This window comes from Canis lupus, chromosome X (assembly GCF_003254725.2).
Source record: "Canis lupus dingo isolate Sandy chromosome X, ASM325472v2, whole genome shotgun sequence".
Lineage (NCBI taxonomy): Eukaryota > Metazoa > Chordata > Mammalia > Carnivora > Canidae > Canis > Canis lupus.
In genome coordinates this window covers 47,344,817-47,365,091 of record NC_064281.1, presented here as the reverse complement: position 1 = coordinate 47,365,091, position 20,275 = coordinate 47,344,817, and the positions used below count along the sequence as shown (strand labels likewise).

General features: G+C 36.5%; 1 protein-coding gene across 6 annotated transcripts in view; it reads right to left on the bottom strand.

Annotated features, from left to right (window-relative positions):
- Positions 1-1,439: 1,439 nt before the first annotated feature.
- Positions 1,440-20,275, bottom strand: part of RRAGB (Ras related GTP binding B) — a 38,286-nt gene continuing 19,450 nt past the window's right edge. For 4 of the 6 annotated variants that reach the window (XM_025468508.3, XM_025468507.3, XM_025468506.3 and 1 more), the window contains 5 exons: positions 14,098-14,193; positions 11,798-11,920; positions 4,128-4,219; positions 2,885-3,000; positions 1,440-1,964 (listed from right to left, as the gene is read on the bottom strand). In XM_025468508.3, the coding sequence (XP_025324293.1) occupies positions 1,867-1,964; positions 2,885-3,000; positions 4,128-4,219; positions 11,798-11,920; positions 14,098-14,193 (525 nt within the window). In that variant the 3' untranslated portion in view covers positions 1,440-1,866. Of the gene's footprint in view, positions 2,024-2,884; positions 3,001-4,127; positions 4,220-11,797; positions 11,921-14,097; positions 14,194-20,275 lie in introns of all 6 variants that reach the window. The other 2 variants (XM_025468505.3, XM_025468510.3) reach the window with 2 other exon arrangements.

Here is a 20,275-nt window from a genome sequence, read left to right as displayed (position 1 = left end):
ATCAGAACCTTATTTTTCTAATCTTTCATTCTTTTATGCATTCTGTAAGTCCAAGTTGTAACTAGAATCTGAGCAAAGGTTAGACCAAGAGCAAATAATGATAAAAGCATATTTTTTTCATTCTCATCTAATTTAATGTCTATAATCTCTATCTGTTCACTTTCTAAAAAAGCAAAAAGCAAAAAACCCACTTTTGTGTAGTTCCTTCAAATCTCACCCCAGATATTGAAGATAATGAGAACATGTCAAATCATGACTCATATTAGTCACAGAACAGACCTCCAGTTCATTTGCTTTTTTCATTCTCCTAAATATTAAGATAAAGAATAAGAAAATCTACTAAGAAACTCCCTTTTTGCAGAGGGTTAATACAACTGTTGATAAAATTAGTTCCATGAGCTTTTATTTTTTAAAGATTTTATTTATTTATTCATGAGAAACACAGAGAGAGAGGTAGAGACACAGGCAGAGGGAGAAGCAGGCTCTCTGTAGGGAGCCTGATGTGGAACTCGATCCCAGGATTCTGGGATAATGACCTGAACCAAAGGCAGATGCTCAACCACTGAGCCACCCAGGCACCCCTGTTCCATGAGCTTTTAAATGAGAATTTTAATCTACGTAATGTAGGCTACCTAAAAACCATGTTCTTCACTGCTTAGTGAAAACTGTTTCTCTCACCTGGGGATGGTAAGATTGGGAAAGGTGAGGTTCTGTTGGTCTGAATATTTCTTCATGACATAGAGACAAGGGACATGAGATGAATATACTGTGCCATAGATTCCCTAAATGCATTTGTGTTCTGTTATGACATCCATGGAAGCTGAAAAAATTAGGGTTTTCAGTAATTCTAGTTAGTACTGCCAAGCTCCATTTCTCCGAGTTTACAATGCTTCATTTTTTCTTTAGGGGATGAAATAAAGCAAAACTTATTGAAAAAAAATTTACTACTACTTGACTAGCATAATGAAGTCATTTCCCATTAGGTGTAATGTAATATATAAAATTAACCATTCCTGGATCATAGAGAAAGACTTGTATCTCATAAACCTTATCTCTTTTCTCTCAACTTTTTTTATTCATGCCTTCTCCAGCTGCATCCTGAAAGAGACTTTTCAACACACCTCAGGTCTACATTGTTGCCACAGCTTCCCTAACTGCCACCAGTCAGGCCATACAGTCTAGGTTAATTTTCTTTCAAAATTCCTTTCACATAATTCCCCTCCCCAAAAGCCTATAATGGTTTCTTATTTCTTATCACATTATACCTAAACACCTCTACCTATCTTAAAGGCTATAATCTGGCTATACCCTTCCTATCTAACTTTATTATGTAATATTTCCCAAGAAGCAGATACCCTCCCATAGGGTAAACGTGAAATTCATTTGCTCTTTCTTAGGGAAAGCTGAAGAAATAAGGAAAAGAAAAACAGACGCTGAAATCCCTAACAGCCTTAGTTTATTTATAATTGACGGTAAGGAATATTTTTAATGCATGCTGAGAAAACAGTAATATTCCAAACTTGCAGGTTACTATCTGATAAGGAATACAAGATGATGTTGGGAAAGGCTCTGGCAAACACAACTATTAGAACCAGGTTATCAGAACACATACTATTAAGAATCTTGTTATCAGAACACTTATATATCACATAATTTTATGTCCCATCAAGCCCATGAACAGCTCATCTTCTAACTTTTTACTGGCTATTTTAGTTAATAGCAGTCAAGGTTGAACATTAAAACTAGAGAGTGAGGAAGAAATACAGAAGTGGTAAGCATTACATTTCAGAGCCTACATATAGGAATATAATATTAAGATTAATTAAGAAACAGTATTTCAAAAAAAATTGGAACATTTAGCCATGTTTAGCTCATGAGAAGACACTGCTTTGGTCCATCCACCCTTTCCAGCTTTTCAAAGTGTTTTCTGGCATTGCGGATGTTGATCAGAGTAGCTGCGGAAGCTGAGGGTAGGGGTGGAGGAGATACCCAAGAGAATAAGTACAGGCAGCCAAAGGAATGTCTAATAAAAACAAATAAATAAACAAAAGAGAGCCAAATCTCTCAATATATGTCATAGGGAACATATAGGAATAGGAAGTCCCATGTTAATCATGACTTAATTTTTCTGAATAAGAAGATTTATTTATATTTTAAATATAACATTTCCAAAATAAAATTTCAAATTCTTTTGGTTTGGTTTACTTGTAGAATAAAACTCATCATCTTATGTTGTATTTTAATATTAACCTAAGGGTAGGAAAAGCATGTGGGTTAGAGATAATTTAAACCTCGGGGAACATCCTAGAAATACTGCTAGAACCTTTATCTCAGTAGTTATGATGGATATGACTACTATGGCATGGAAGTACCAAATACCTTCCTTTGTGCCCAGAACACAAATACAGGAATATGGTACTTAGGAATACAGAATTACATATAAAATGATTCAACATTTAATAGTTCAGAACTTTTATTAATCTTTTAAAAATATTTACTGTATGAAGCACATAAGTCATACATTTGGGTTCTTTTTTCTTTAAAATCCCTAGATTTAATAACTTGATTTTTTAATTACCATGAAGAAAAAAACAAAATACCCTAGAGTCTAAATTATTCTTAAGTTTCAGAATATAAGTCTACAAAACAAAAAAAAATTACACTAGTGCTAAAATAGCTTTCTTTATTGTAGTAAATAATACATAACAAAAAAATTCCTGTTTTAACCATTTCAAAATATACAGGTCAATGAAATTAAGTATATTCACAATGCTATGCAACCATCCCCACTTTTTTATTATATAATAAAGTACTAGCTCTATGGCAATTAGTTTAAAGAATATGGCTATAAACCTAAACCTATGTCAGTTAAGTTTGAACTTACGAATGGATGGATCAGACATCACGACCATCACGTAAGTGTTGGATGTAAAGATGTCAATGAAAGCAGCAAAGTTAGAGTTCCTGACTTCCATGCTCTGAAAAGAAGCAGCTAGCTTGCTATAGCAGAAATGAGAAAAAGAAGTAAAGAACATAAAATAAAAGCAACATAAAACATTCTTACCTTTTATGTTAAACATTTTATAGCATTACACTTTGATTCCCCACTTCATTAAGACAGTTAATCACTAACCTTACTTTGTTTTCCAAGGGAATGCTAATGCTGAATTTAGTATGTTTTGGAAAGTGACTTTAGAATTTAGACTAGGAAAGTAGATTAGAACTTGATATTGACTGTGAAATGGGCTTAGACCTAGGTCCATGTTGAAATATGTTATAAAAGGCTTCTTTAATATTTAAGAAGCTTAAGTTGAAATTTTCCTATAATTGTGATTAATAACTGTATTTTTTAATGTTAGTTATATTGATTATATCAATTCAAGAAATGATCCCATTTCTTCAAAACCAAACAAGGTAATTATATTTGCATGTAATTTGCTATTGCTTCTTAAAAATGTAGGCATAAATATGCCAGCAAGTCTCAGAGTGTGCTAAGGCATATAAAGAATAAACTTATACCTATTCTATTGTCTGGACATCAAAATTTTACCAGGATAAGAATTTTGCTTATTAAATCTTTACTAAATTATAATGTTCCACCATTCTTTTCTTTCTGTATTCACAATGTTAAGATTCAAACTGTATTTTATCAAAGGTGAGACAACAGGATTAGGCATTTCCAGAATCTATTCTGTACTATTCCTGAATCATTACCTCACTATTTTAATTACTATAGTAAATCTTATTATTTGGTGGGGTAAATTCTCCTTTGTTCTTTTTCAAAACTCTCTTGGACACGTTCTGTTTATTTCTTCCTAAATGGTATCAAGTATCTTGAAAGGGTATTCTGCTTAGATATTTTTCACATGCTGCTTATCAGTTGAGTTTGCATTAAAGGACAGTGACTTTCACCTCAATTTTAGGCTCCCTTAGAGGTTAGCTTTCTTTTTTATTAAATGATCTATTCTGTATATGTAAGTTCAGTCTAGTATAGTTATTTGAACTTCCAAAAAATGACAATAATTTCTTTCCAGATATGAATAAATCACACAACTAGATGTTGGCAAACTGAATTTAAAATTTAAAAAATTAATCAATTAGTCAATCAATCACACAAGATCTCTTACCTGCAACTCAGCTTAAACTGCTTAATAATGTTGCTGATTTTCTCAAATCTGTGGGCATCACGCTGCTCTTTACACTGATAGTGAGAAATCACCTATGAAAAAGAGCAATGCCCCTAAATATGCAATGTAATCATATCACTCTCTGCTACTTGCATCTCAAGGCAGACCCTTGTCAGTCTCTTGGTCACTTTGATTTTCAGGGTAGACTTGGCATCTGGCTTACTCTCTCTCCTTTTCTCCTATATGCCAATATTCTGTATAATTTCAACATTCCTATGGATAACCCACACAGTAGTGTTTGGCTACAATTTTATTAGAGCATTAAAGTATTATCTGTTTTGGTTCAGTGCTGTTCTTCCTCATTTACTTTAATCATATGTTTATCTTATTTTGGTATTTCACAGCATGTTTTTTGATTAAATAAGTACAAATTATAAAAGAAAAAATATAAAACTTTTAGCTGTTCTTTAGATGTACTTAATGTATTGATTTTAGTGAAAACTGTAACTAAGTGACTTTTGGTATTACATTTAAAAATCTTCAGTATGCATTATGTAAGCCTTCACTTGTTCCTGCCTCTTTCTTATCAGTACCCTCTCCATCCTCCATCCTCCAGGTGAGCATCCCATGGGTGCTGAAGCATTTACTTTGAAATAGAGTGTTCATAGGACCATGAAGTATAAAACAGGATTTTTTCCAGAGCTACCTGCATAGGCCGCTAGGAATAATGGAATAAGACCATGGTTCTATTTTGTTGGTTTTTAGAACTGAGGGCATGGTTATGAGGAATGGCCAGAGACATACTGCACTGCTACAGGTCTAATTCTTGGACTGGCTCAAGACAGAAAAGAGTGAAAACACTTGCCAAGAATAAATGTTGAGGTTTAAAGGCGATCAGATACACTGTAGTTCCAATCACAAATGACTGGCTATACAGCAGCATTATAACCACGACCTGTGAGGTAGCTTCCAGGAAACCAAAGTCTTTGGGTTCTAGAGGGAACCTTTGGATTCCAGAGGTTACAAAGATGCAATTTAAAAGAACTGATGGGGGAATCCCTGGGTGGCTCAGCGGTTTAGCACCTGCCTTTGGCCCAGGGCATGATCCTGGAGTCCCAGGTTCGAGTCGTACATTGGGCTCCCTGCATGGAGCCTGCTTATCCCTCTGCCTGTGTCTCTGTCTCTCAAGAATAAATAAATAAAAATATTTTTAAAAATAAATAAAATAAAAGAACTGATGGGAGGGCAACACCCTCCCTGGAGCCTGTGGCTTAATTTGACTCAACACTGGAAACCTCACCCACACTGGACATGGACAGGATTGACAGCTCTTTCCCAATTCTGTGCATGGTGGTACGCGGCTGTTATTTTGTGGAGCAATCTGCCTGGTTAATTCCTATAATGAACAAGACTCTGGCATGCTAACTAGTTATATGACCCCTAAGCTAGGAGCACCCAAATACACAAAGCAGTTAATAGCAAACATAAAGGAACTAATGAATAATACAATAGCAGTAGGGGACTTTACATAACACATCAATGGACAGATCATATAAACAGAAAATCAATAAGGAAACAATGGCTTGGCTTTCAAAGACATAATGGAACAGATGGATTTAACAGATATATTCAGAACATTCCATCCTAAAACAACAGAATACACATTCTTCTCAAATGCATGCAGAACAATTTCTAGAAGAGATCACATATTATCCCACCAAACAAACCACAAAGAATTCAAGAATATCAAAATCACACCACGCATGTTTTCTGACCACAATGCTATGAAACTAGAAGTCAACCACAAGAAAAAAATGGGAAAGACCACAAATACATGGAGATTAAATAACATACTACTAAACAATGAATGGGTCAACCAAGAAATCAAAGAAGAAATTAAAAAGTATCAGAAAATAAATGAAAATGAAAACACAATGGTCCAAAACCTCCAGGATGCAGCAAAACCAGCTGTAAGAGGGAAGTTTATAGCATTACAAGCCTACCTCAAGAAGAAAAATATCAAACAAGCTAACTCTACACATAAAAGAGGTAAAGAACAAACAATGAACAAAACTTAAACCATCATATCTTCTTTATCCATCCATCAGAAGGAAGGAAATAATAAAAATTAGAGCAGAAATAAATGATACGGAAAATTTTAAAAATAATAGAACAGATCAATGAAACCAGAAGCTGGTTCTTTAAAAAAGTTAATAAAATTGACAAAACTCTAAGCCAGACTTACCAAGGAAAAAAAGAGAAAGGAGCCAAATAAATAAAGTCATAAATGAAAAGGAAATAACCACCATGCAAACAATCATATGAGGATATTATGCAAAACTATATGCCAACAAACTGTACAACCCAGAAGAAATGGATGAATTCCTAGAAACATATACACTATCAAAACTGAAACAGGAAGAAATAAAAACCTTGAATAGATTGATAACCAGCAAAGAAACTGAATCAGGAATCAAAAATCACCCAACAAACAAAAGTTCAAGGCCAGATAGCTTTACAGGTGAATTCCACTAAACCTTTAAAGAAGAGTTAATGCCTATTCTCAAAGTATTCCAAAAAATAGAAAAGGAGGAAAAATTTCCAAATTCATTCTATGAGGTATTACCCTGATACCAAAATCACATAAAGACACCAATAAAAAAGAGAACTACAGGTCAATATTCCTGATGAACACAGATGCAAAAATTACCAACAGAATACAATCAAACCAAATTCAACAATACATTAAAAAATCATTCACCATGATCAAGCAAGATTTATTCCTGGGTTACAAGATTATTCAATAATTGCAAATCAATCAACATGATACATCACATAAATAAAAGAAAGGGTAAAAACTATATGCAGAAAAAGCATCTGACAAAGTACATCAATTTATTTAAAAAAATCCTAAAAAAAAATCCTCAACAAAGTAGGTTTAGAGAGAACATATCTCAATATAATAAAGGCCATACATGAAATATCCACAGCTAACATCATCCTTAACGGAGAAAAACTGAGAGCTTTCCCCCTAAGGTCAGGAACAAGACAAGGATATCCACTCACACCACTTTTATTCAACGTAGCACTGGAAGTCCTAGCCACAGTAATCAGACAACAAAAAGAAATAAAAGGCATCCAAATTGGTAAGGAAGAAGTAAAACATTCATGATTGGCAGAGGACATGATGATATACATATATATCACAAAAGAATCCACCAAAAAGCTGCTAAAACTGATAAATTCATTAAAGTTGCAGGATACAAAATCAGCATGCAGAAATCCCTTGAACATCTATTCACCAGTAATGAAGCAGCAGAAAGAGAAATTACAAAAGCAATAGCATTTACAATTGCAACAAAAATAAAAAAAATGCCTGGGAATAAACCTAACCAAAGAGGTGAATGACCTGTACTCTGGAAACAATAAAATGTTGAAGATAACACAAAGAAATGGAAAAACACTGCATGCTCATGGATTGGAAGAGAAAATATTGTTAGAATTTCCATACTACCCAAAGCAATCTACATATTTAATGAAATCTCTATCAACATACCAACAGCATTTTTCACAGAACTAGAAGAAGCTACTTTAATATTTGTATGGAACCACAAAAGACCTTGAATAGACAAAGCAATCTTGAAAAAGGAAAGCAAAGCTGGAGGCATCATAATTCTGGACTTCACACAAAGCTGTAGTGATCAAAACAGTGTAGTAATGGCACCAAGCAGACACAGAGATAAACAGAACAGGAAATCCATGAATAAACCTACAATTATATGGTCAGTTAATCTTTGACAAAGAAGGAAAAAACATCTATTTGGGAAAAAAACCAGTCTCTTCAACAAATGGTGTTGGGAAACCTGGGTAGTATCATGCAAAAGAATAAAACTGAACCACTTTCATATACCACACACAAAATGGATAACGAACCTAATGTGAGACCTGTAACCATAAAAATCCTAGAAGAGAACATAAGCAGTTAACTTCCTTGACATTGGTCATACAAACTTGTTTCTAGAAATGACTCGCAATACAAGGGAAGCAAAAGCAAAAATAAACTACTGGAAAAATGTTAAAATTAAAAGCTTCTGCACAGCAAAGGAAACAAACCAGCAAAACTAAAAAGCAAACTATGGAATGGGAGATGATATTTGCAAATGACATATCTGATAAAGGATTAATACCCTCAAAATATAAAGAACTTATACAACCCAACACCCAAAAAGTGAATAATCCAGTTAAGAAACAGGCAGATGACATGAACAGACATTTCTCCAAAGACATACAGATGGGCAACAGACATATGAGAAGATGCCTAACATCATCATCAGGAAAATACAAATCAAAACTACAATGAGATATCACCTCACACCTGTTACAATGGCTAAAATGAACAGCATAAGAAACAACAGATGTTAGTGAGGATGTGGAGAAAAAAGAACTTTCTTGTACTGGTGCAAACTGGTGCAGCCACTTTGGAAAACAGTATGGAGGTTCCTCAAAAATTTAAGAATAGAACTACCTTATGATCCAGTAATTGCACTACTGGGTATTTACCCAAATAATACAAGAATGCTAAATTTATAGCAGCATTATTTACAATAGCTAAGATATGGAAGCAGCCCAAGAGTCCATCAATTGAAGAATGAATAAGATGTCACACACACACACACACACACACACACACACACACACAGAGGAATATTACTCAACCATAAAAGAGAATGAAATCTTGCCATTTGCAATGACATGGATGGAGTTTCAGAGTACTATACTAAGCATAATGTCACTCAGAAAAAGACAAATACCATGATTTTACTCACATGTGGAACTTAAGAAACAAAACACACAAAGGGAAAATGTAAGAAAGTGAGAATGATAAATCAAGAAACATACTTTTAATTATAGAAAAAAAACTGATGGTTACTAGAGGGCAGATGGGTGGGGAGATGGATTCAATAGATGATGGGGATTAAGGGAGTACAGTTGTGGTGGTGGGCATAAGGTGATGTATGAATTGTTGAATCACTATGTTGTATACCTGAAACTAATATAACATGTATGTTAACAGGAATTAAAATAAACATTCTAAAAATTATGAATAAAATAATAAACATAAAAAATAATAAAAATCTTAACTAAGGGATTACCACCTCAGAGGATTTACTATTTACAAATGAACTTATTAATTATGGACACCCATGTCAGCTAAAAATATTTCCCCTAACACATTCAGATTTCAATAAAATCACATATTTCCTACAGGCTGAATATTCAGATATAAAGTTTCCAGCAGGAAGCAAAAGTGAGTCACTCACCAGAAGAAAATTTACAGGGCAATTTACTGGAACCATGGGAAACTTTCAAAAGGTAATTTCTAGACCAATGGTGGAACAGGTTCCCCTTGCTTGACTTCAACCCCCTCAGTGAAAATGGTCTATCATAACTAATCTTGGTCTTCAAGAGAAACCAAAGCCACCTGTTACTGTTAGTGAGGAATAGGGAGCTTATATTAGGTTAGATCACAGAGATTACTCTATGATCATATGTGGTGGAATACCGCTGAAAGCAGGATTCTGCTATGCCATGTACACCAAGATGATCAGAATAGCTCACTTGTTTGTTGTGATTCACATTAGTAGCAAAAGAAGATGCAGGGTAGTATAATTGCAAGCAAGTGACCCCTGCCAGTGAGCTGAGGCAGAAAGACACTCCTGGTTAGGACTCCTTGCCATAGCTCTACCACTTAGAAACAAGTATGACTCACAAACATGGCTACAGTTATAAATGTTTTCACAAAGGAAGGGGGAAAATTATAGTCTGCATTCTCTGCCCTCTGTTGTTATAATAGCAGAAGGGACCAACATTTATTAGTTTGCCGACTATATGCTAAGCTTTGCATTAGGGCTTAACATTCTTACCTTGTCCCCTTTTAACTCACACAATAAACTTAAGACATAGATATATCATCTCCATTTTATAGAAGAGGAACGAAGCTCAGATAGATTTAGAAATGTGTTTTAATAAGTCAATCAAAGAAAGACAATTTTCATATGGTTTTATTCATATGTAGAATATAAGAAACAGCACAGAGGATCATATGGGAAGGGAGGGAAAATGGAATGGGAAGTCATCAGGGAGGGAGAAAAATCATGAAAGACTCTTAACTACAGGAAACAAATTGAGGGTTGCTGGAGGGGAAGTGGGTGGGGGGATGGGGTAAATGGGTAATGGGCATTAAGGAGGGCATGTGAGGTCAGCCCCGGTGGCTCAGCGGTTTAGTGCCACCTTCAGCCCAGGGCCTGATCCTAGAGACCTGGGACTGAGTCCCACGTCAGGCTCCCTGCATGGAGCCTGCTCCTCCCTCTGCCTATGTTTGTCTGTCTCTCTGTCATGAATGAATAAATAAAATTTTAAAAAAAAGGACGGCATGTGATGTGATGAACACTGGGTGCTATATGCAAGTGATGAACACTACATCTGAAACTAATGATGTACTATATGTTGGCTAACTGAATTTAAATGAAAAAAATGCTTCTATATTCATTAATGTTAGTTGAAAAACAAAGAAACATGTTTTATTTTTAAAGGTTTAATATTTATTCATAAGAGACACAGAGAGAAGGCAGATACATAGGCAGAAGGAGAAGCAGGCTCCCTCTGGGGAGCCTGGTACGGGACTCGATCCCTGGACCCCAGGATCATGCCCTGAACTGAAGGCATATGCTCAACTGCTGAGCCACCCAGGTGTCCCAAGAAGTGTTTTTTAAAATCACCAGGCATTGGTAGAGCTCAGAAACAAATTATTTACTGTGGGTTGCTCTTAGAGTTGTATTTATTAAACTGATCAATTACTTATGCAGTGCTTTGTGACATCTCAAATTAGTTTGTTACTACTGTTCTTTTTTTTTAATTTATTTTTATTTATGATAGTCACACACACAGAGAGAGAGAGAGAGAGAGAGAGAGAGAGAGAGGCAGAGACACAGGCAGAGAGAGAAGCAGGCTCCATGCACTGGGAGCCTGACGTGGGATTCGATCCCGGGTCTCCAGGATCGCGCCCTGGGCCAAAGGCAGGCGCTAAACCGCTGCGCCACCCAGGGATCCTGTTACTACTGTTCTTTAAAATTTTACTTATAATATTGCATTCCCCTCAGTAGGTACTATAGTTAAGCTAAATTTATATAAGAAAAACAAAAATACCAAGGTGCCTCTTCCCCTTCTACCTCTCCATCTGACTTCTTAGCTATGTCACTGAGATGACCATTACACCTCTTCCATGTTAAAAGTCTTCAAATCAGTCTTTTGGAGAAAGGAGTGGGATGAGACTTTTCTCACAAGGATAATACCCCTCATTTCATAATAAAAGTCAATAGAAAATTAGGAATCCTTTAACACAAATGATATTAGCACAAATAATCTAAACTTTATAATAAGACATACTTATAAAATCTAAGATTTACTAACTACTAAAGAGCTACATAGCAAAGGACTTCTTTCAGGTCACTTGTTGACAATACTACTTTGTAAATAAGGTTATACATGCTGATGTAGTGACAAAAGGGAAAAAGGTTCTTCCTATAAGTAGCAACATGTTGTTCTCTGTTCCTGGACAGAAGTAGTGAGTGTGAAGTACATCTGCAGAGCAGAAAGCAGAAAGTTCTCACCAGAAAAGTAGCTCGTTCAAACAAAAGCACTTCATCCGCCTCAATAATTTCAGCAAAATTCCTTAGGTTCATTTCCAGCTGCTGAACATTGGGAATCAGCTGATAGACAATGCTGGACCAAGCCTAACAGAACAGAAGCACAGTGTAATATTACTAACAGGTAGCCAGTCTTGGACCTCTGCAAATGAGTAAGTACACTGTAACATATGGACAGCAAAATATGATAGTGAGTCCCAAACACTTAACAACTATGATATAACACAAATGAGTAGATGAAGCTAATACTTGATTTTTTTATCCTTCAGTAGGAATTTTTTAAAGTTTCAAACATTTATAAAATGCTGGAGAAACTTCTTTCCATTGATAATTTAAAAAAAATAATAATTTAATTCCATCATGTCTGCCTTAGGAATAGTTGAAAACTCTGGTTTACTGGGCCAAATAAAAAGTTTCCAATCCAGCCATTCAACAAATATTTAAATCCAATAATGTAGACTGCTCAAAAGATCAGAACTTAACAATTCTACATTTACCATAAATCTGAGAATAGATTTTGTAAAAAAAATCAGAGTCACATGGAAAAATGGCCCCTCCCCTCAATGGGATAACATACAAAAGAAATTACAAGAGAAATTAGTGGCATTATCATTCCAAAAGTTTTATTGTCAGTTATATAATTATTGATCCAATTGAATTAAAAATGGTCCATTGTGTGTCTCCCTAAAACTGACTTCATCCAGAGAAGTATGACGAATGAAAGGAGTTGGAATTAACCATACCCTCCCTCTATTCTCTTAAAGCTTTTTTATTTGCATTTCCATTGTAATAATTCCTTCCAATTGTCTAGTAAGCTTTACAATGTTCTCCTCTCCCCTACTAGAGGGCAGGAACCTGGTCTTAGTAATTTGTGTGTCCAAAAACATCAAGCAGATATGCAATGAGTGCTTGTAGAATAAAACAATATAAAAATTTAAGTCAGCTCTACGCAACATTGATGTAAGAGATAGTAGTGCTATGTCTTTGTTCCAATTAAGTTTTATTACTTAAGCATGGGGGTTCAGGTTCCAAGTTCCCAGGTCGGTGTTAATGTCACTGCTGAATTTACCTTGGAGAAGGCACCAAAGCTAACCACAGCAGAGACATTGTCACTCACAGCAGTGTTGTGATTAGCCAATTGTCTTTGGTCGTGTTATGTATTGCCATCCTTCACACCGCAGTTGGTTCTTATCAGTGCGTCATGTCCATCCTTATTCACGGTTACCTGTTCTATGGGAATAAGGCTTTGAGAGAAATTCGGCCCAAATTAATCTAGAGCAGTATTTCCTAGACAGGTATCTCAAAATGATCTGTTATTAGAGTGAGGCTGGGTCAACATAATATTGGGGAAAAATGAATTAGGTTAAAAAATAAATCAATGGCTATTTTTAATGTTCATTGGTTTTTCTCCTTGGCAAATCAGGTTTCTGTGCTTCTCTGGTTGTAGGTACTTGTCAGATGCAGTTGATACTGAGGCTGTAGCTACCAGCGACAGAGAAGGATGCTTTCCCACCCAGAGTCAGACTTGTCAACGGATACTAGCAGCAGTCTGAAGGAAAGGTCGACTGACCACAAGAGGACCCCAAAGAGGGCAGTTTTTCAAATCACTAGATCTCGTTGGAGAAAGGGCAGCAGGATAAGGAGCCTATGTGCCAATAAGGTAATTTCAGCTTAGTCTGTAACACAGCTATTGTTGTAACCTCTATAACAACTGCAAGCAATGTGGTATCCATTCCAGCAATGGAAAAAATTCCTGGTTGAAAAGAATGCTAGTCCCCAATTTGGCATGAAAGTTGAAGCTATCATATACTAGGCAAAATGTGTCTCATTATGAGACTCCCTTCTCCAGTCTCTTCTCTATTGTTATTCTATTGCCATCCAAACTGAGGCAGACTAGTTTATATCCTAAAGAGGTATCTGAATATTAGATACAGCTCCAATCAGCATTGAGACCACAACAGGTCACAATGGATGATGGCAGTGAAACCTCTGCTGTCACAAAACATCAGTATCAAATTAATCATCATAAAACTGGCTAATTCAGTGTGACTTGGTAAGTATCTCAACACAATCTAAGATCAAAATAAAAATCTCTTAAGGTTAAATTTGATGTTTTTCAAAAAGTTTATTGTAGATAATTTCTTTTTTTTATTCAACTCATCTAAATAGGTATTACAGAGTTTAAAATCTTTTACTTTTGACAATACTCTTTTTAGCTCTTTTTCATGTTCTTAAAATGAGGGATCTCAGGGAAACATACACACCTTATAGAGAGTTTCATCCCAGATAGATGTTCGGAAACAAGCACATTCCAATGGGCGAGACAAGCGCCTCAGATCTTCTTCTCGCTCTTTAAAAATCTGAATTAAAAAGTCCACGTATAGATCAGAATATAACAGCTCTTCTCTTTCATTGCAAAATCTGAGATGTAATTATTTCAGTGTATCTTAAACAGGAGCATTTCCTCTGAGGAATTTTTTAGCGTGTACATTACTTCATGAACTAGGACGGCAGAAGTTATTTCAGGTCAGGTCTAAAAGTACAACAGCTACTAGAATTCTCCAGGCTTCTGGTGTTTGTGTGAGTACTCACTGAGAGCACTGTGATGGGAAAAAAATTTTACCATACAGAGTAATGTTACATTCCAAATCACCTATCTGCGTCATTTTAAGATAGTGATATTGTAACTTAAAATACTTTAACCTTTGTAGATATATTTCTCTCACACAAATATGTGCATACACTCATATATGTTAATTCTGAATGGACTGTATTTATTTGGCTATATAGATATAACCCCCACACACACAATCTATTTATCTTGGATACGTTATCTATGTATATATGCCCACATACACTTTGAAGAATATCTATTTGTACAAATATATATACACAGATATTTTCGATGACTGGGTAGATTTATAGTGAGTGTGTGTACACACTGTGATGGTTAATTTTATATATCAATGTGGCTAGGCCACAATATCCAGACATCTGGTCAAATACCAGTTAGATCTTGCTGTGAGGGGTTTTTAAATAAGATTAATATTTATATTAGTAGACTAAGTAAAGCACATTCCCCTCCATGATGTGGGTTGGCTTTATGCAATCAACTGAAGGCCTTAAGAGAAAAAAAAACGCCATCCCACAGAAACCGGGAATTTTACCTCCAGCCTGACTTCTAACTCATGATACAACAATTACTCTTTCTTGTGTCTCCAGCCTACTAGCCTGCCCTGCAAAATTTAGACTTGCCAGTCTCAATAATTGTATAAGTCAACTCTTTAAAAACAAACCAGTCAATCAGCCAATCCCTCTCCCCTCACCTTGACCACACACACACACACACACACACACACACACACACACACTTACTGGCTCTGTTTATCTGGGGATCCCATACACACACAGAGAAGTATCTATCTAGCTTGAAATTGATATTTGGGGAAGTGCCCTAGTCACTTTGACTTCTAGACTTGGAAGTTTGAATCTTTACTGAAATGGAGTATACTTTTACTAATTAGGCTTAGAATTCCACAAAAAACATTAATGTATCTTTGAGGATATATAAGCATTTAGAAAATGGTAAGTTGATTAATAAAAAGTAATTTAAAAAATCCATAAGGACCTCATTTATTGGAATGCTCTGTTTTTCTACTGCAAATTTGGCCAGGGAATGAAATGATTTTTAAAAGAAACAGAGGGATCCCTGGGTGGCGCAGCGGTTTGGCGCCTGCCTTTGGCCCAGGGTGCGATCCTGGAGACCCAGGATCGAGTCCCACATCGGGCTCCCGGTGCATGGAGCCTGCTTCTCCCTCTGCCTGTGTCTCTGCCTCTCTCTCTCTCTGTGACTATCATAAATAAATAAAAATTAAAAAAAAATAAAAATAAAAGAAACAGAACAGAAAACAAAAAAACAGCAAGAATAACAGTAACACAGCCCTCAAAATCTCAAAACCCAACCTACACACAGAATTTTCTGCTGAATTACAACAGAATTAATACTTAGTGGGAAAAAGAGAGATTGAACGAAAAAATACTACTCAAAACTACTAATTTTCAGAGTCAAATACAGAACCCTGTGAAATCATTTGTGAAAGCCTGTAAGCTTACTTTAGAAACACCAAATCATACCCAAACACTGAAATACTGGAGGCAATACTATAACTAGTTACAGAAAAAAAGTATTCCTGACCACAGCTGTTACCAAAAAAAATCCTTTAAATAAAGAGGTATCCTTGTACTCCTAGGCTCCAACTCAAAAAGGAACTGAATTCTTCTACATCACCAAAATATTCTAAAACTGCTTTTCTTACCTTAGAGGATCTTCTCTTTCAGCTTAGACTTTAAAATCAAATCCTTTTTATACTGCATAAACTAAAGATGGACTATATTTGTTACTTGCCAGTCCTGGGTCTCATAGCTAGCTAGCTAGGAATCTTCTCTTTCTACTGTGTCTTCTTTGGTTTAAATTTACATATACTAATCCACATGCTATAAAAGAAGGCAAAGATACCATATCAGTGTAATTAAAGGGGACATGGCAGTGAGCTTAATACAATATGATTGGTACTCCCATTGGTGCATATGTATTTCCTAAGGCAACCCAGTGATAGCTTTAACCTTTCTTCATCTCACCTCTGGTGGGTCTTCCAGCCTGGACAATAACTACCTATTCTGAAGGACAATAAAATGGGCAGCAAACAGAAGGATATATAAAGAAGGCTATAAATGGAGAAGGTAGTGGAGTAGGAGGATACTAAGCTTTGTCCCACAGACATGCATAGATAACAGCCACATGAGTGCCACCAACCCAAAAAATGGCCCAAAGACTGGAAAACAGACTTTCCACAGTTAAAGAAAAGAGAACACATTGAAAAGGGCAGGAGGGGCAGAGATGTGGGGAACCAAACTCTCAGCTAGACTAACCACAAATGGGAGGGATACTACAAGAATGAAGAAGGGAAAGGGGCATGCCTGGGTGGCTCAGTGGTTGAGCATGTGCCTTCAGCTCAGGGAGTGATCCTGGAGTCCTGGGATGGAGTCCCACAACAAGATCTCTGTGGGGAGCCTGCTTCTCCCTCTGCCTATGTCTCTGCCACTGTCTCTCTATGTCTCTCGTGAATAAATAAATAACATCTTAAAAAAAGAAGGGAAAGGAACAGACCCCTCAGTAGGTACCCCACTTAGATATACTAGGATGCAGTAGAAAGATGAGCCCCAATAACATTTGGCTTTGAAAACATGCAGGGCTTAACTTTGTGAATTTTTGTAACCAGAGAGTTTAACCTCATGTAAAATCAGCTGGCTCAGCTCTGGGAGAGGTGAAACACAATAGGAGACTAAATCTTCATCCTCAAAGAGCCAGCATATCAAACATCTCCACTGAAATACAGCATAAAAGCAGCAGTGTGAAAAGTGCCTAGGGTACACAAGAAAGAGACTTATTTACTAATCTCAGAACATGTGAAAGAGGGCAAGGGATCTTTAAGAAACTTTTCCAAGAACAAAAGAACTGGTGAGCACCATTTCTCTCCACACCTCCAGCCTAGATAGCTGGACACTTGCAGAAAACACCATGAACACTCTCCGCTTTCCTTGCTAACACTATGCACCTTGCCACCACAATCTCCTGCATATCAATCCTATCCAATCTCCCCTACACAGCAGTAGTCTCTCTAAGTCAGCTCCTGCATGTCTTATCCTGCAAGAAGCCATGGAAAGGGCCAGAACCACTCCAAAGTGACTCCTGTCTTAGGGAGAGGAGAAGATAATAAATACAGCCCTAGCAGCCAAACATTGTAACTGGTAGTGCAAATATAGTGTCTTGTCAAACAGTACATCGGCAGCCCCTGCAGGAATCTGGCCTGATTCTTGGCCCCAAACACCAACAAAAACCTCTCAGGGGACAAGGCAGAGAGGGCGCCCTGCAGGTAGGTGCTATCTCAGCCCTAACGGACATATCGATGGCAGAGAGCTGGTTTGTTTGCAGACTCTGTCCACCAACGAAAGCCTCTCAGTAGACAATGCAAGGAGAGCACCCAGCAGTTTGGTGCTACTGTAGACCCTGTAAACAAACCTGACCACTGAAACCATCCAATGATAAGCCCACAACAGCCTCAGACTGGCCCCTTAACAGCACAGGGACCAAATCCTACCCAGTGTGTGTGCAACAGGTAAGGTGGACCATTGCAGCATACTGATCTGAAGGCAAACACAGCTCAAACAGAAGAGTAGGGTTCATACAATACACACAGAAGAAACTCCTGAAGCACCTGGTTCTGTTAAACAGGGGATATTGTGCTACAGGCCACCATGGGACTTTTTCCTCATAGAACCATTACTTTCAATATTGGGAAACATAACCGATGTTCCTAATACATAGAAACAAACACAGAAAGTTAGATAAAATGAGGAGACAGAGGAATATGTGCCAAATGAGAAAACAGTACAAAACAACAGCAAAACAGCTAAATGAAACAATGATAAGCAATATGCATGATACGGTCATAAAGATACTGGATTTCAGAAAAAGAGTGGAAGATCTTAGTGACACCCTCAACAGAGGGACAGAAAAGCAAATAAGAAATGAAGGACTCAATAACTAAAATTAAAAATACATGAGAGGGAATCAATAGCAGATTAAAGGAGGCAGAAGAATGGATCAGAGAGCTGGAAGACAATAGTTAATGGAAAGCAACCAAACTAAATAGGGAAAAAAAAGGGTAATAAAAAATAATAATAGGTTAGGGAAGCTGCAATATCATCAAGTGTAGTAACACTTACATTATGGGGATTCCAGGAGAAAGAGAGAAGGGGGCAGAAAATTTTTTTGAAGAAATAATAGCTGAAAAATTCCTTAATCTGGAGAAAGAAACAGATATCCAGATCCAGGAGACACAGAGAGCACCCCCCAAAAAACAACCTGAGGGAGTCCACACCAAAACACATAAAAATTAAAATGGAGTGGGATGCCTGGGTTGTTTGGTGGTTTGGTGTCTGCCTTAGGCTCAGGGTATGATCCTGGTCTGGGGATCAGGTCCCACATCGGGCTCCCTGCAAGGAGCCTGCTTCTCCCTCTGTCTGTGTTTCTGCCTCTCTGTGTGTCTCTCATGAATAAGTAAAATATTTTTAAAAAATTAAAATGGAAAAAAGTAGTAATAAAGAGAGAATTTTTAAAGCAGCATGAGAAAAATTATATACAAAGGAAATCCCGTAAGTTTTTCAGCAGAAACTTGGCAGACCAGAAGGCAGTGGCAGGACATATTCAAAGTACTAAAAGGAAAAAATCTACAACCAAGAATACTTTACCAAACATAATGAAAGTAGTAAACTATAATCACTTACAAAACCAGTATGGAGGTTAAACACAAAAGGAATAAAGTCAATTGCATCTATAAAAATCAGTCTATGGATTTAGAAATTAAAAAGATGAGGCAGCTCCAGTGGCTCAGCGGTTTAGCGCCGCCTGTAGCCCAGGGCGTGATCCTGGAGACCTTGTGTGTGTGTCTCTCATGAATAAATAAATAAATCTTAAAAAAAAGAATAAAATCTTAAAAAAAGAAAAAGATGTAAATTATGACATACACATAAAACACTGTTTTTTTTACATTGTTTCTTTAAGATTTTATTTATCTAATCATGAGAGACACAGAGAGAGAGAGAGGCAGAGGCACAGGCAGAGAGAGAAGCAGGCTCCATGCAGGGAGCCCTACGTGGGACTCGATCCCAGGTCTCTAGGATCACGCTCTGGGCCGAAGGCGGCGCTAAACTGCTAAGCCACCCGGGCTGCCCTCACATAAAACATTGTTGAAGGGACATAAAAATTTAGTACTTTGAGAATGGGTGCAAACTTAAATGACCATCTACTTGATATAGACTGCTATAGGCATGTTATATATGAGCTTAATGGTAACCATAAATCAAATACCTGTAATAGATAACCAAAAAAAAAAGAAAGGAATCCAAACATATCATTAAAGAAAGCCATCAAACCACACAGAAAGAGAGCAAGAGAAGAAAAAAATACAGATAAAACTATAAAAACTTTGTAAAACAAAATGACAATAAGTACATATTAATCAATAATTACTTTGAATTTAAATGGACTAAGTACTACAATCAAAAGACACAGGGTGAATGAATGTATAAAAAGCAAGACCCATCTTTATGCTGCCTACAAGAGACTCACTTCATACCTAAAGACATATGCAGGTTGAACATGAAGGGATGGAAAAACATTTACCATGCAAATGGAAATGAAAACAAAGATGGAATAGCAATGCTTTACATAAGACAAAATAGACTTTAAAACACTGTAACAAAGAAACAACGAAGCACACTACATTATGACAAAGGGAACAATCCAACAAGAGGATAGAACAATTATAAATATGTACTCAACACAGGAGTGCCTAAATACAAGGAGAAACATAAACACAG